Source organism: Sphaerodactylus townsendi, linkage group LG06 (assembly GCF_021028975.2).
Source record: "Sphaerodactylus townsendi isolate TG3544 linkage group LG06, MPM_Stown_v2.3, whole genome shotgun sequence".
Classification (NCBI taxonomy): Eukaryota; Metazoa; Chordata; class Lepidosauria; order Squamata; family Sphaerodactylidae; genus Sphaerodactylus; species Sphaerodactylus townsendi.
Genome location: NC_059430.1, coordinates 14165905 through 14182755, shown reverse-complemented (window position 1 = coordinate 14182755; position 16851 = coordinate 14165905). Strand labels below are relative to the sequence as shown.

The window sequence follows — 16851 nt, the reverse complement described above, 5'->3', positions numbered from 1 at the left end:
TATGGTAGAGTTCCTTGTTTAAGGAAAGTATCCTTCTTCTGATTTCTAGAAACAAAATTAAGTATTTGAAAGTATTAAGTATTTGACAGGCAGTCAATTAGAGCGGAAGTAGTTGTTTCTGTTGGCAGTAGACGATCGGACTTGCTATAATGAGTTTGAATTATGGACAGAAAGATACCAGCTGGAAATTAGGAACTTTTTTTTACAGTTAGAGTTTTTTTTACAGTAACAGAGAAATTATTAATGCCTCACCCCCGGAATGCCTGGCCACGCCCCTGTCGTGCCCCACCCCGCCCCATTGGCGCTACACCACTGTTTGAATCCCACCACCATGGGAACCTTTTTACTAAAATTTTTGGATCTCACCACTGCGTAGATGAGTTCCCCAGATAAGAGTCCAGTGCTCATGTGGAGGAGCGGGGAATCAAACCTGGTTCTCCAGATTAGAATCCACCGCTCCTAACCACTGTACCATGCTGGATCTCAAGAGTGGGGGACGGAACCTAGTTCACCAGATAAGAGTCTGCCACTCATATAAAGGAGTGGGGAATGAAACCCGATTCTCCAGATTAGTGCTCTTTTTGCAGCCACGCAAGCTGCCTTGAACCAAGAGGAAAGGGTGGGACATAAATGTTTTAACAAGTAAACCAATACAATATGAAAACAAGTAAACCAATACAATATGAAAACTCTGGGGCCGTGCCAAGAATTATCTGCCACCTTTTTGATAGATAAGGATAAAGTCCCTCATTAATACCTGCAACGGTGGTTGGTTTTGATAGCTGGTCATTATGCCTTTATTTGGAAACCTGCGGGGTGCTTGATGCCGATGCGCTCACCCAACGTGGTGGGGGAATGTAGATGTCAGAAGTGTCCAGGTTTTCCCCGGAGGTCTCTGAATTCTCCTCCTCCTCCGTCCTCATGCCTTCTTGTCCAAAGTTGACAAGTGGTCCCTTTAGAACATTCAATTCCGCCTTGGAGGGTGGGGGCATCGTTACGTGGAAGACTTAAATAGGGATTGCTGCATGAAACCCCTGTCATGTTCTGTATCGCAGGTGATCTGTATCTTCCAAAAGCTTTGGACCGGTAAGAGACCAGAGGATGAAGGTATGTGTATAATGAATTTGTGACTTCTCTCTATTTCTAGTTGATCAGGTATGCTATTTTGATGAATTTCAAGGGCTGCCGTGCGTTTCTCAAAAGAGCTTGAACAGAAATGTAGCAACAATTGTTTGCGTACAGTCGACTTACAGATTAAACCATAAATAGCAGTGTGCTGACATCTACGGCTAGGAGATTGAATGGAACAAATGGATTTATTAAAAGATTAATATTAGGGTGGGCAATGGAATTACTCCAGTTATTCCTTAAAAAGCATTTAAAGCTATTTAAAGAAATAGGACAGTGACAGAGCAATAAAGTATTTGCCGGAGCAAGAAAAAGGTTAAACATTTCTTGAAGTTTCAAGAGAATTTCTCCTGTTATTTCTCTCTAAATTGGAATAACAGCAGAATCTAAAGAATAAATCTACGCAGCCGATCTGTTATGTTGGGGTTTATCAATTTCATTAAAGGCGGATTTTCTTAACAGATCTTTTGTACTGAAATAAAAGGAAGTGGAAAATAGGTGAGATGGTTGAGAATAAGTTAATCAAGATTATAGTCAGAAATGATGAACATAAGAACATAAGAACATAAGAACAAGCCAGCTGGATCAGACCAGAGTCCATCTAGTCCAGCTCTCTGCTACTCGCAGTGGCCCACCAGGTGCCTTTGGGAAAAGTAAGTTCTCCGCTCTTTATGAGTTGGAAAGACAGTCTAACCCTGAAGAGTTGAACCCTTCCAACACAACTGAAGATAGTGGGCTTGGTAGATATAACTCTGTTTAGGATTGCATTGTAAGCATTGAATCAAACGTCTGCTTATTTTAGTGTAACGGCTGTCATTCCAAAGACATGAAGGATTAGCCATGTTTAAAAAGTTTACATTATTAACTCTGTAAGGAAGCAACGAACAATTCAGTTACGATGAAACCTCTCTTTACCTTGATTTGTTTGCAAGGTAGTGAAAAGTGACGTTAAGTCACAGCCAACTTAGGGCAACTTGATCAGGTTTTCAAGGCAAGAGACTTTCAGGTCCCTTCCGCACATGCAGAATAATGCACTTTCAATCCACTTTCAATGCATTTTGCAGCTGGATTTTACTGTGCGGAACAACAAAATCCACTTGCAAACAATTGTGAAAGTGGACTGAAAGTGCATTATTCTGCATGTGCAGAAGGAGCCTCAGAGGTGGTTTGCCATTCTGCCTCTGTGCTGTAACCCTGGACTCCCTTGGCGGTCTCCCATCCAAATACTAACCATGGTTCAACCCTGCTTAGTTTCCAAGATCTGACAAGAATCTCGTTTATGTAACTCTGTAAAGATCCACATGCACTGACCCAGCTAAAGTTTGTTAATTTACCTAGTTTATATCCGCCTTTCTCCCCAACGATGACCCAAAACAGATGACATCATTCTCCCCTTCCCTATTTTATCCTCACAACAACCCAGTGAGGTAGGTAAGGTTCAAAGTGTATGAAGAAGAAGAAGAAGAGTTTGGATTTATATCCCCCCTTTCTCTCCTGTAGGAGACTCAAAGGGGCTTACAATCTCCTTGCCCTTCCCCCTCGCAACAAACACCCTGTGAGGTGGGTGGGGCTGACAGAGCTCTGAAAGCTGTGACTAGCCCAAGGTCACCCAGCTGGCGTGTGTGGGAGTGCACAGGCTAATCTGAATTCCCCAGATAAGCCTCCACAGCTCAAGCGGCAGAGCGGAGAATCAAACCCGGTTCCTCCAGATCAGAGTGCACCTGCTCTTAGCCACTGCTCTTAGCCACTACGCCACTGCTGTTCCCAAGGGTATGACTGGCCCAAGGTCACCCAGTAAGCTTCTGTGGCAGAGTGGGGATTGGAACCCGGGTTTGCAAGATCCAAGTCCAACACCTTAACCGCTACCCCATCCTGGCTGTCTTAAAAGTGAAGCACGTAAAAGTCTCCTTGATTTCAGTGGAAGAGATGAGCCTTGGGTTGCCAACTCTGATTTGGAAAATTCCTGGAGGTTTGGGGGGCGGAGCCTCTGGAAGACAGGGTTTGAGGAAGAAAAAGACATCAGCAGGGTCTCACTTCAAACAGTTCAGCCTACAAAGTGGCCATTTTCTCCAAGGAAACTGATCTCTATCACCCGGAGACCAGTTGGAATTAGGGGAGATCTCCAGGTCTCAACTGGAGGTTGGCAACCTTAGTTGAATCCCATGGACTTCTTGTTGATTTCAGTGGAAGAAGAGAAGAAGAGTTTCGGATTTATATCCCCCCTTTCTCTCCTGTAGGAGACTCAAAGGGGCTTACAACCTCCTTGCCCTTCCCCCCTCACAACAAACACCCTGTGAGGTAGGTGGGGCTGAGAGAGCTCCGAGAAGCTGTGACTAGCCCAAGGTCACCCAGCTGACTTGTGTGGGAGTGCCCAGGCTAATTTGAATTCCCCAGAGAAGCCTCCACAGCTCAGGCGGCAGAGCGGGGAATCAAACCCGGTTCCCCCAGATTAGAATGCACCTGCTCTTAACCACTACGCCACTGGAAGAGTTGAAGTTTTTGTTTCTGAAATAATTTTGGCTAGATTGTAAGAACGATCTATCTACAATGTATGGTATAATTAGCTGAATATTTATATCTATATTTAGATATTAGATCTGTCAATTAAAACAAATATTAATGGTGTGTGTTTTGACTGATTGCTTCATCAGTAATCTTTACTTCATGAGTAAAGAGACTGCAAGGAGAAAAGTGCATCATGAGAATTTTATGAGAAGTTGCCTGAGAAGTCATTTAATTTTGCTTAACAATTTTCCCGCTTCATTCATCAGGGATACCTTTTTAGCGGGTCAACAGATTTCTTATCTTATTTCTGAGAGCCAGCGTGGTGTAGTAGTTAAGAGCAGGTTGATTCTAATCTGGAGAACCGGGTTTGATTCCCTGCTCCTCCACCTGAGTGGCAGAGGCTTGTCTGGTGAGCCAGATGTGTTTCTGCACTCCTGCAGGGTGACCTTGGGCCAGTCACAGTTCTCTCGATTCTCTCTCAGTCCCACCTACCTCACAAGGTGTCTGTTGTGGGGAGGGAAAGGGAAAAGAGCTTGTAGGCCACCTTGAGTCTCCTTCCAGGAGAGAAAAGTGGGATATAAATCCAATCTCTTATTATTATTATTATTATTATTGGTTCATCTAACTAATTATTTAAGAAAAAGCTGCAACTGCATTGACTTCCACCCATCCATTTTTATCCTGTTTTTCCTCCAAGGAGATCACAGCAAAAGAGAAGACTCACTTTCCTCTGTTTAGCCCTCACAACAACCCTGTAAGGTAGGCCAGGCCGAGGAGAGTGGATAGCGGTTCAGCGCCAGAACCCGTGCTCCACACAAGCTCTCACATAAATGTGATCCGATGGGCAATATGTTTCAGGCATATTCACCGCATTCATGTCAAATCTGATTGAGGCACAATATTATTAGCACTAATAATATAAATATTGGCAAATAATATATAATATGAATATGTAACAATCATTATTAATACAACAATCCATGATGTGAACATTTTTAAAATATTATAAACAGATCATTATATTATTAATTGGTATTAATTGATAATTGGTATTAATTGGTATTAATTGATAATAGATTAATATGAATTAATAACATGGGTCACGTTGCCAAAATGGCCACCATGTGGGTAAAACAATCCAGCAATGGGGGCGTTTGCACAGGAATAAGCAGAGGTGGGATCCAGCCGGTTCTCACAGGTTCCTGAGAGTAGGTTACTAATGATTTGTGTGTGCTGAGAGGGGGTTACTAATTGGTGACTTTGCCACGTGATTTTTGCCTTAGTTATGCCCCTCCTCTCAGCAGTAGCGCGCAGTCTAGCAGGAGGTCTAGCAGGAGGTGCACCGGCATGTGTGGCAGCCTGCGCCTGTGTGCATTCGTTTCCCGCCCAAGGACCGACCGGCACAGCGACTTCGTCCTTGCCACAGCCCCGCCCAGGAATGCCCCGCCCCTGGAATGCCCAGCAAAACCCCCGTTGTGCCCAGCCCAGCCCCATTGGAGCTACGCCACGGTTTTAATCCCACCACCATGGGAACCTGTTACTAAAATTTTTGGATCCCACCACTGGGAATAAGTTATATGGGTTGGGTCCAGTCAGCTTTTTCTTGCTCATTCTCAGTCAGTTCACTTGTTCATGGAGGTTCTTGGGTTGCCATGGACACCCTGAAGAACTCCTGGAATCACAGTTGCTCTCCCAGAGTTCATGGTTCAGTTTCCCTGGAGAAAATGGTGGCTCTAGAGGGCAGACTCTACGGCGCTGTACCCCGCTGAGGTCCTGTCCCTCCCTAAACCCCACCCTCCACCCCGAATCTCCGGGAATTCCCCTACCCAGAACTGGCAAGTTGAGGCTCCACCTGGAGGCTGGAAACCCTATGAGATCTCTCTCCGTTTTTGGAGACTGGCTATTTCAGAGGAATCACCTTTGACCACTACAGGTTGTGGCGAGGTCCTTCAGCAGTGTGGGATAAGACGAGGGTGAGAGGGATGCTGGGAAAAGGATCCTAAAACTGGGATGCAACATGTCCCTGTTATCTTCTGCCAAGTTCTCAGCTGATGTGATGTACAATAGTCCTGGTAAGGGCAAGGGGAGTGGAAACCTAGGGGCTTTCCCCACTGACAGAGCTGAACTGGTTTCTACCTAGGTTCGCCTCAGTGAATCCCCACTGCCACCGAGCTCAACATTGTTTTGTCTCAGTCCCCCCCCCCCCCAGAACTGCGACATCCTTGTCGCAGTTATGAACTACACTTTTCTGCCGGAACAAGGTCGATACCGCTTTGAAGCTTCAAAGTGGGGAAGCATCGAAACGACACCTCATCCGTTCAACCAATCACGAGCCGCTTTTGTGGCATTCGCAGAACGGGAGAGTCGTGGCGGGCAGAAACCGCATGTAACTGTAAAGTGTAAAAACTGTAAAAAAAAAAAGAACGCTCCCGTTTCCCGCCGTAACACAAGCGCCAATCACGATTGAGGAGTGAAACAGGTACCAAGATGATCCCGCCCACTTAGCTCGGTTCCAGGGGGCCAACTCAGTTGCTGTGGGGACAGCCTGGAATCGCCCTCCACTGAAGGGAACCGAGTCAACCTTAGCTCCCTTCTGTAGTGGGGAAAGCCCCCTATTCAGCTTAATGCTGGCCGCGCCAGTAAACTTGGTAACAACCTGCTTTTCCCATTTCAGGAACTCCACAGAGGGACGGCAACAGCTCTGGCTCTCTTGCTTTCCACTTCTTTCATTTCATACTCCTGGAGCGCACCTCAGGTAAGACCATCTTGGGCACCCGGTTGCTCACCTGCACAGCCCCAAACGAATCCCATGTGCGTTGCAGGCCTCGGTGTATGTATAATAGATGATGTCCTCTTTCCCGCTCTCTCCCTCTTGTTTTGGCATGCAGGGTCACCTCCAAAGGAGAAACTGGACTCCTCAGGCTATGCTCTATCTAAAAGGGGCACGTAAGTCTTGCTACCAATTTCTTCTTGGGTGTTGTTCCACGTTGGTTGCCAACTGTGGCCTGGGAAGTTCCTGGAGAGTTGGGCATGGAGCTTGGAGAGGGGGAAGTCTGGGGAAGAATTTCACATAGAATCTATGGCATACCATAGAGTCTGCTCTTGGAAATGGCCATTTTTTTCCAGGGTAAATGATCTCTGTAGGAGAAAGTTGGAATTCTGGAAAGAAGAAAATGATGAAGAAGAGTTTGGATGTGTATCCCCCCTTTCTCTCCTGTAAGGAGACTCAAAGGGGTTTATAATCTCCTTTCCCTTCCCCCCTCCCTGTGAGCTGGGTGGGGCTCAGAGCGCTCCGGAGATCTGTGACTTGCCCAAGGTCACCCAGCTGGCATGTGTTGGAAGGCACAGGCTAATCAGGTTCACCAGATAAGAAGAAGAAGAGTTTGGATTTATATCCCCCCTTTCTCTCCTGCAGGAGACTCAAAGGGGCTTACAATCTCCTTGCCCCTCCCCCCTCACAACAAACACCCTGTGAGGTAGGTGGGGCTGAGAGAGCTCTGAGGAACTGTGACTAGCCCAAGGTCACCCAGCTGGCGTGTGTGGGAGTGTACGTACGGGCTAATCTGAATTCCCCAGATAAGTCTCCACAACTCAAGCGGCAGAGCTGGGAATCAAACCTGGTTCCTCCAGATCAGAGTGCACCTGCTCTTAGCCACTGCTCATAGCCACTACGCCACTGCTGCTCTCACAGCTCAAGTGGAGGCTTACCTGGTCTTCAGACCCCTCTTGGAAGTTGGTAACCCTACACTAGGCTTAGGGTTATCTGCTCTATAATGGGAAATATCTGGAGATTTGGGGGTAGAATCTGGGGAGAGCACATTTGGGGAGGGGAGGGACCTCACTAGGGTATGATGCAACAGGATCCACTCTCCAAAGCAGCCATTTTCTCTAGGGGAGTAAATCTTCGTCACCTAGAGGTCAATTCTAATTCTGGGAAATCTCCAGGCCTCACCTGGAGGTTGGAAAGTCTAAGGTGGCCTTTCCTCTTGTAGTGATAGTATCACAGTTTACGGGCAGACATTTTGTTATATTGTACAGGGAGGGTTGGGTTGCCAACCTCCAGATAAGGTCTGGAGATCTCCTGGAGTTACAACAGATCACTGGACTACAGAGATTAGTCCCCTTGGAGAAAATGGCTGCTTTGGAAGGTAGATTCTATGGCATTATAGCCTGATGTCCTTTCCCTCCCCAAACCCCACTATCCCCAGCCCCCAAAACCTCCAGGCATTTCCCAAACTGGAGTTGGCAACCCTAGCTTTTAAGGATGCCCTGTATCTCAGGCTTTGAGCCTTATGAGATTGGCCCACCTTCTCTCTAAAACAGGGGTCCCCAACATGCCCACCAAGTAAATGGGCAGGTCCAGGTTGAACTTTTGCCCAGCAAGTCTTCTGATCGACCACTGGAGTTTGGATTGGCTGTGCAGATTTTTTAAAAATCATAGCTTTGGCAACAGTTGCCACCCCAGTACAAGAATCTCTTCTGTGCCAATGAAGTTATGTTGTGGCAATCATTTTGTGGCCGGGTCCGCTTCCTGTTGGCCTTCATTTTGTGGCTGCCATTTTGTTGCCCCATCCATCATGGTGTGCCAGAATTCCAAATGTACCCAAAAGCTCAAAAAGGCTGGGGACTCTTGCTCCTAAACCTTCACCTCCTGCCAGATCCTTCAGTTATTCAAGCCCCACTGTTCTCATACTTTCAAAATTAGTTTCATAAGATTACATTGCAAGATCTCCTGAAACTATATAATTGCATTCCATTCACAAACTGCTTTTAACGGGGTAGTTTTAACATATATAGAGCCACTATTTAATGCTATTTAATTTAATTTGATATTATTGTTTTTACTGTGTGCTCTATCTGTATGTTTTGTTCACCGCCCTGAGCCCTTCGGGGGAGGGCGGTTTATTATTATTATTATTATTATTATTATTATTATTATTATTATTATTATTATTATTATTATTATTATTATTATTATTATTATTATACACATAACAACACAGCACAAGTGTCTGGAATTCATCTCTGAATATCGAGTCCTTCCCAAGGACCTAGGATATTAGAGGTATTTGCGTAGAATATGTGCAGTTCCTAGAAGTGCTGCTTTCTGCAGCATGTGGACTGATGTTCTGTCCAAGTTTAGGCTTTCCAGATGTTTTTCAAGATTTCTTGGGATTCCTCCTAGAGCACTGACTACTAGTGGGATTACTGTTGTTCTTTTTTGCCCCCCTATTATTATTATTATTATTATTATTATTATTATTATTATTATTATTATTATTATTATTATTATTATTATTATTATTATTATTATTATTATTATTATTATTATTAACAACAACAACAACAACAAAAACAACAACAAAAACAACAACAACAACAACAACAACAACAACAACAACAACAACAACAACAACAACAATAATAATAATAATAATAATAATAATAATAATAATAATAATAATAATAATAATAATAATAATAATAATAATAATAATAATAATAATGTGGCTTTTATATGGCAATCACAGACTGCTCAAATGTAACTGTCAAGGGTCTGCAAACGTACATGATATGTCAAATGTCCCCGGGCTGTGGTCATTTAGTCACGTGGGGTGCGGCAAATTGCCCCCATACCCCTCCTCCTCTCCCCGGGGTCCATATACTGACTTCAAGACCTGGTACAAAAAAACATTGTTTGGTATTGGTGCGGGAGGACAGCTGCCCATAGGGGGGGGGGGGGAGGAACTCTGATTTTGCCCAAGGCTACATCTTCCTTAGATACGCCTCTGCATCATACCCATTTTAGCTGCATGACTTTGCATTTCAGAAGGCCGGCGGTTCATCTCAGAGGAGAGCCAGAGGAAGGATCTGTATGACGGGTTGCAGCTAGGTAAGCACATCTAGGAAATAAATGGAGGTGAGATTTTCCCATCAGCTTCCATGTTCAGAGGCAATTTACCTCTGTATACATACCAGTCACTGGGCCTTTCCCCACTCACCGTTTGCTGCGCACTACTCTTGCCAAGTAGCGCAGGGTCCAACGGCACTCCCCACTACAGGGGCAGCGACAACACTGCCGCTCTCGCACCCCCTCAACGTGCGTCATTTCTGGCGCTGCTGAAAACGGCGCCTTTTGATGACCGCGGGGCAGCGGGGAAGCCGGGGAACACAATCCCCACGCTGAAAAGGTCCACGCCGGATGAAACCGACGTCATTTTTTAAAGTGGGGAAACGGCCATTGAGATGCAATGTCAGGGGCTTCTGTTTTCTGAAATCAGCAAGCCTAAGCTTGCTAAATCAACGTGACAAGAGTCCTCAGCTGAAACCCAGCCGTATAAAATGTGCTTTGCATTTCCGACAGGTAACCACAAGAGAACAACACTGTCTGGTCTCCACTAGTAAAATTGGATGTCTTAATTTTGCATGACTGTGGTGCTTTCTTGCACTGTTAGAGTGCTTTTATGAAGGAGCCAGCATGACACAGTGGTTAAGGTGTTGAACTAGGAAGTAGAAAGCCCAAGTTCAGATTTCCACTCTACCATCGAAACTTGCTCAGTGTCAGGAATGGCTCCTGCCTTTCCTGACATCAGCCACTGGTGGTGTGATGGTTTCACACCTGTGTGAAGGAGTAGGGGTTCCACTGCATGGGGATTGATGTATGCTTTACACTGTAACCTGCTTTCTGATATGTTAGTGGATCTTCACTCCATTTGATCAGTTCCTGTATGCTTGTAAATGTAGATAACTAGGCTGACCCGGCTGGGGCTCTGGGAGGGGGATAGAGGAAGGAGTGAACCCGGAAGAAGACTATCTAAGTATCGCTTCCGTGGCTTTGGAAAAGCTGCTCTTATTCACACTTTACTTTCTCACATTCTCTGGGAAAACAGGAGGGGGACTTATGGGTCCTCTTGTGGGCAGTCTCACATTACGTGACCCCCTGGTGTGAAGGAAGGCGGCATAATATAGCCCATGTTGGAACCTAAGTGCTCCTTAATTTGTATCTTAACTAGACCCTGGGAAAGAAGGTGGCATAATATGGCTACCAATCTTGATCCTCTTTGATCTGAGAATGCAAATGCCTTAGCAGACCAGCTGCTCGGGAGCAAAAGCAGCAGAAGGCCATTGCTTTCACATCCTGCATGTGAGCTCGCAAAGGCACCTGATGGGCCACTGCGAGTAGCAGAGAGCTGGACTAGATGGACTCTGGTCTGATCCAGCAGGCTAGTTCTTATGTTCTTATGGGGAGCAAAACCTGGGGGATAAATATTGAATGTAGGAGCCAGATCAGCAGAACTGGCTCCTTGAAATTCAGAGTGCTCGTTGCCAACTCAGTAAAGACTTCTGATCCTGAATCCAGAGTCTGCTTATTGTTCTTTGAGCCAAGTCCTAACACTGGGAGACTTTGGGCCAGTCACACATTCACAAACTTGACCCTGGTTAATATTTGGATGGGAGACCTCCAAAAGAATACCAGGATTGAGACACAGAGGTGGGCAATTGGCAAACTACCTCTGAAGGTCTTGTGCCTTGAAAATCCCACTAAGGGTCACCAGAAGTTAGCTGTGACTTGATGGCAAATACACACACACATGTACACACAGGCTGTGACATCAGCTGTAGTTCCTAGTAACAGAAATGGCAATGGCACTGATTTGTAATGGTGTAACAGGATGATTTTTCCAATTTCATGTTTTTTTTAAATATCGCAACCGCAATGAGCAGCTCAAGGTTGGTAAACCAAACTGCAACAAATCAAGCTGCGGCAGCTTGGGGTTGTAGAATAAATAGCCGCTGTGCAAGCACAAAGGGCAATTTCGCACATGCAGAATAATGCACTTTCAATCCACTTTCACCATTGTTTGCAAGTGGATTTTGCTGTTCCGCACAGTAAAATCCAGCTGCAAAGTGCATTGAAAGTGGATTGAAAGTGCATTATTCCGCATGTGTGAAAGGGTTTCTCTGTATGATCTTCAGAAACACTGAGGTTTTTGGAGTTCTCCCATGTCTGAGACAGCTGAATCCTGCATGCGCTGAAGTTCACCGTATTCACAGTAATGGCTGGTTGTCTTTCTCTAGTGTTTGCAACAAGAGCAAAACGTTTGGATTCTTTTTTTGTATTCGCAGAAACCCGCAGCCAAAATACAAACCCCTTAACCTTTTCCGAAGCTGCAGCATTATTTCTTTCCTCTCTACGGAAAGCACAAGAAGGTGAGATCATGTTTGGCTTTATTTGTCCCTTGATATTTTATTGTAGATGCAAAAGCAGTTGTATTGTCATGGGGTGAGATTCCTTTGGAACTTTGCCGCAGATGGCGCAGTGAGCCATGCTTTTGCACATGCCGAATAATGCACGTTCAATCCTCTTTCAATGCACTTTGCAACTGGATTTTACTGTGTGAGACGGCAAAAAGGAGACTTTTGCACGTGCCGAATAATGCACTTTCAATCCACTTTCACAATTGTTTGCAAGTGGATTTTGCTATTTTGCGCAGTAAAATCCAGCTGCAAAGTGGATTGAAAGTGGATTGAAAGTGCATTATTCAGCATGTGCGAAAGGGGGCAAAGTCCATTCGCAAACCAAAATTCTCTTAGCAAAGTCCCACAATTGAAGAAATTTTTTTTCTGTTAAGTTAACCTTGATTTCCTTGCATTGTACTGTTTGTGGAATCAGCCAGCTCATGACAGATATCTACGATGCAATTAGATTTCTTAGGAGATCATGCCAGGTTTCTCTTAAGGATGTATGAAAGACCCCTGATTAAGATCTGAATGAATTACCAGGTACCTGCAGGAGAAGGTGGGCCTTCAGATAATCTAGTATAGTGGTGGCGAACCTATGGCACTCCAAATGTTCATGGACTACAATTCCCATCAGCTGATGGGAATTGTAGTCCATGAACATCTGTAGTCCATGAACATCACTGCCCGGAGCCCCTCCGGGATGGGGCATTATAAAAGTCTAAATAATAAATAATAAATAAAATAAATAGTGCCATAGGTTCACCACCAGTGGTGGGATCCAAAAATTTTAGTAACAGGTTCCCATGGCGGTGGGATTCAAACTGTGGTGTGGTGCCAATGGGGATGGGCGGGGCATGACGGGGGCGTGGCTGGGAATTCCGGGGCGGGGCATTCCTGGGCGGGGCTGTGGCAAGGATGCAGCCGCTGCACCGGTCCTTGGCCGGGAAATAAATGCACACAGGCGCAGGCTGCCATGCATGCCGGTGCACCTCCTGCTAGACTGCTTCAAGTTCTGCGTGCTACTGCTGAGAGGAGGGGCGTAACTAAGGCAAAAATCACGTGGCAAAATCACCAATTAGTAACCCCCTCTGGGCACACACAAATAATTAGTAACCTACTCTCGGGAACCTGTGAGAACCTGCTGGATCCCACCTCTGTTCGCCACCATGGATCTAGTATCTAGATCCACTGAAAAGATTCCTTGATTCTTTCTGCAGCTGCTGTGAATGCTATATCCTTTTTTTCTGTTGGCTGTTTGTTTTTTTCAGATGAAGAAGAGGCCAATCAGAATCCCGGATTCATCGGTGATGGCCTATCGAACTGGTGAAGAGTCAACACTTGATAGATACGATCCTACATTAGATGTTCTTAAAACATATTTTCTTGTCTATCTAAGAAAACCTCAACGATTCCCATTTCATCTGTTCAGCCCTCCTGCCTCAGCTGCCTGCTGTATCATCTTAACAGGACCCATCCTGGCAGTATGAATGCACTTTGTAAATCAATTGTTAATGTTGGCTTCCAAACCCCTTTTGCATGCACTTAAATACGGCTGAGCTCATGTCCTGCCTTGCAGGTCTTTATTTTCTCTTTGGCTTGGTGAACCTTTCAGAGTAAATGACAAAGAATCCTAACCGTCATGCATGCATTGGTAGATGATAGATTTCATAGAACCATAGAGTTGGAAGAGACCCCAAGGGCCATCAAGAGAATCTTGGGAAGGGTATTTTGACAGAGGCACTGAGAATTCACTGCTAGTGATCTTGTTTGTAGAATTACAGTACTTAGGCCCCGTCCGCACATGCAGAATAATGCACTTTCAATCCACTTTCAATGCACTTTGCAGCTGTATGGAATAGACAAATCCACTTGCAAACAATTGTGAAAGTAGATTGAAAGTGGGGTGCTGTGTGGTTTCCGGGCTGTATGGCCGTGTTCTAGCAGCATTCTCTCCTGACGTTTCGCCTGCATCTGTGGCCGGCATCTTCAGAGGCGAAACAGATGCAGCCAAAACGTCAGGAGAGAATGCTGCTAGAACACAGCCATACAGCCCGGAAACCACACAGCACCCCAGTGATTCCAGCCGTAAAAGTCTTTGACAATAGATTGAAAGTTTATTATTCTGCATGTGCGGAAGGGCTCTTGGAGTGCCTGAGGTGGATGAATCCTCTCTACAAGTCTAAAGGCTTATTTGTGTGTGTAAGTGTGTGTGTGTGTGTGTGTGTGTGTTGTATGCAGACATTTGTAACAGAGGTCCAGTGTAATTCTTCCCTTTAAAGAAAAAAGAATTGGAACTAAGCTGCTTAATTCTTTTTCTGGCTACCATTCCTCCACCCAAAACTTGGTTCTCATTGGAATACCTTTTTTTTTGGTAAGAGCCAAAATGTGTCCTTGCCCTATTGTGAATTCCAGGGGAGAAAGAGCTGCTAAAGAGGTTGATTCGAATGTAGAATAGGATAGGCATTTAGAGAGTTAAGTGCATCCCCTCCCTGTTCAAAAATGCCTCCTCCTATACTGGTTTCCCTTAAAAACCAGCTTGATAATCAGGGCTCTATTATATAGGTGTGTAAAGTGCCGTCATGTTACAGTCAACTTCTGGTCACTCTGTTGGGTTTTCAAGAGATAACAGTGGTGGTATTGCCATTGCCTGCCTCTTCATGTTCCTCAAAATTTGGGGGGGGGGAATCTCAAAAGCACAAGATGTGTTACATGGTATATAACGGACACAACATATTTTGTGAAATCTGAATTTCTTTGATAAAGAAATTGACCCCTTCTGGGCATAGAGCTCAGGTTATAAGTCTTGGTAGCATAAAAGCCTGAAACGTGTTGGGGTGTGTGTGTGTGTGTATTTGTGTTGTGCTTTGCATACATTGTTTTCTCTCACTCAGCTTCTGATCCATCTGTCTATTCACCATATTTCCAATATATTATCATAGTAGTTGAAATTTGTTACCATTATAGTTGAAATTTGTTACTACAGTTGAAATTTGTTGCCATTATAGTTGAAATTTGTTACCATTATAGTTGAAATTTGTTGCCATTATAGTTGAAATTTGATACCATTATAGTTGAAATTTGTTACCATTATAGTTGAAATTTGTTACCATTATAGTTGAAATTTGTTGCCATTATAGTTGAAATTTGTTACCATTATAGTTGAAATTTGTTACCATTATAGTTGAAATTTGTTGCCATTATAGTTGAAATTTGTTACCATTATAGTTGAAATTTGTTACCATTGTAGTTGAAAATTCAGTTTGCCTAGGCGTGGAGGGAAGAAGCCCCTTCTTTTCCTTCAGTGATATTTGGGGTTGCCTACTTGGCATTGGGAAATAACTGAAAATTTGGGAGGCCAGGAAGGCAAGGGAGGGGAGAGACCTCAGCATGGTATAAGCCAAATTTGATTGGGTAGCGCAGGTACCCCCATCATGGTGCCCATGGAGCAAGGGTACTGGCCGACATCTCTCCAGGAACACGTCAAGTGTTTTAGACGGTGGGCGGTGTCGGATGGAACTTCTGATTGGCCTTGGGAGAGTCGATTGGCTGTGCAAGTTTTTAAAATCATTGCTTTGACAGCAACTGCCACCACAGCATAAGAAGAAGAAGAGTTTGGATTTATATCCCCCCTTTCTCTCCTGCAGGAGACTCAAAGGGGCTTACAATCTCCTTGCCCTTCCCCCCTCACAACAAACACCCTGTGAGGTAGGTGGAGCTGAGAGAGCTCCAGAAAACTGTGACTAGCCCAATGTCATCCAGCTGGCGTGTGTGGGAGTGCACAGGCTAATCTGAATTCCCCAGATAAGCTTCCACAGCTCAGGCGGCAGAGCGGGGAATCAAACCCGGTTCCTCCAGATTAGATACACGAGCTCTTAACCTCCTACGCCACTGCTGCTCTTCACTATGTGACTGAAGGTCAGCGGTGGCTGCTCTCCCTCCGCCTCCTGCGGCAGCCATTTTGCAGAAGCCATTTTATAGCTGCGACCACCACACTGTCAGAATTCCAAAGGTGCCCACAGGCTCAAAAAGTTTGACGATTATGACATCATCATCATCATCATCATCATCATCATCATCATCATCATCATCATCATCATCATGTTGATGATCCCTGATTGGTTACATTCATGCAGTGACCTACTACTTTCATCTTACCGAGAACCAGCATGGGGTAGTGGTTAAGAGCAGGTGGATTCTAATCTGGAGAACCAGGTTTTGAGTCCCTACTCCCCCACATGAGCAGCAGACTGGTGAACTGGATTTGCTTTTCCCCTCCTACATTCCTGTTGGGTGACCTTAGGCTAGTTACAGCTTGTTCAGGACTCTCTCAGCCACACGTACTTCACAAGGTGTCTGTTGTGGGGAGAGAAAGGGAGATAAGTATAAGCCATTTTGAGACTCCTGAGGGTTGAGGAACGTGGGGTTTAAATCCAAACTCTTCTTCTCCACAACATGAAGCCTGCTGGGTGACCTTGGGCCAGTCACAGTTCTCTCCGAACTCTCTCAGGCCCACCTACCTCACAAGGTGTCTGTTGTGGGGAGAGGAAGGGAAAAGAGTTTGTAAGTCACTTTGAATCTCCTTACAGGAGAGAAAGGGGGGTATCAATCCAAACTCTTCTTATACAAAAATCATGTCCAGGTGTCAGCAGCTCGTAAAAACAATGTCGGTCAATAACCATGAAGGAATGTACAAAAAGTGAAAATTAGGGTGTCCCCCCCCAATCCAAAAAATGTTCGTTTAATTTGTTATTTTTTTAGTTCACATATGACTCTGTGATCTTATTCCATACGATTGATGTTTCTGTATTTTTGGGTTTCCGCTTTTGCATTTTGTCTTGGTTACTGTTGCACCCAGTAAAACCTCCAGCCGTATCACTATCTCGATTTTGTTAATTCTGGTTCATGGTGCGCTATATCAGAGACTGCAGACTGGAAGGAATATTGATCACCCCTAAGTGAGAGCTAGGTGTTCCA

At 44.9% G+C, this 16851-nt stretch overlaps 1 protein-coding gene across 1 annotated transcript; it reads left to right on the top strand.

Moving 5' to 3' along the window:
- The first annotated feature begins 1048 nt into the window (after positions 1-1048).
- Positions 1049-13732, top strand: SPX (spexin hormone). Its single transcript, XM_048499543.1, has 6 exons — positions 1049-1107; positions 6308-6388; positions 6522-6579; positions 9464-9526; positions 11761-11844; positions 13146-13732. Exons 1-6 carry the CDS (start codon positions 1102-1104, stop codon positions 13202-13204), a joined length of 351 nt encoding a protein of 116 aa, XP_048355500.1. The 5' UTR covers positions 1049-1101; the 3' UTR covers positions 13205-13732.
- The last annotated feature ends 3119 nt before the right edge of the window (positions 13733-16851 follow it).

Coding starts and splice junctions, on each gene's coding strand:
- SPX (XM_048499543.1), top strand. Junction 6,389..6,521: donor ACTCCTGGAGCGCACCTCAG/GTAAGACCATCT, acceptor TTTGGCATGCAG/GGTCACCTCCAAAGGAGAAA. Junction 11,845..13,145: donor TCTACGGAAAGCACAAGAAG/GTGAGATCATGT, acceptor TGTTTTTTTCAG/ATGAAGAAGAGGCCAATCAG.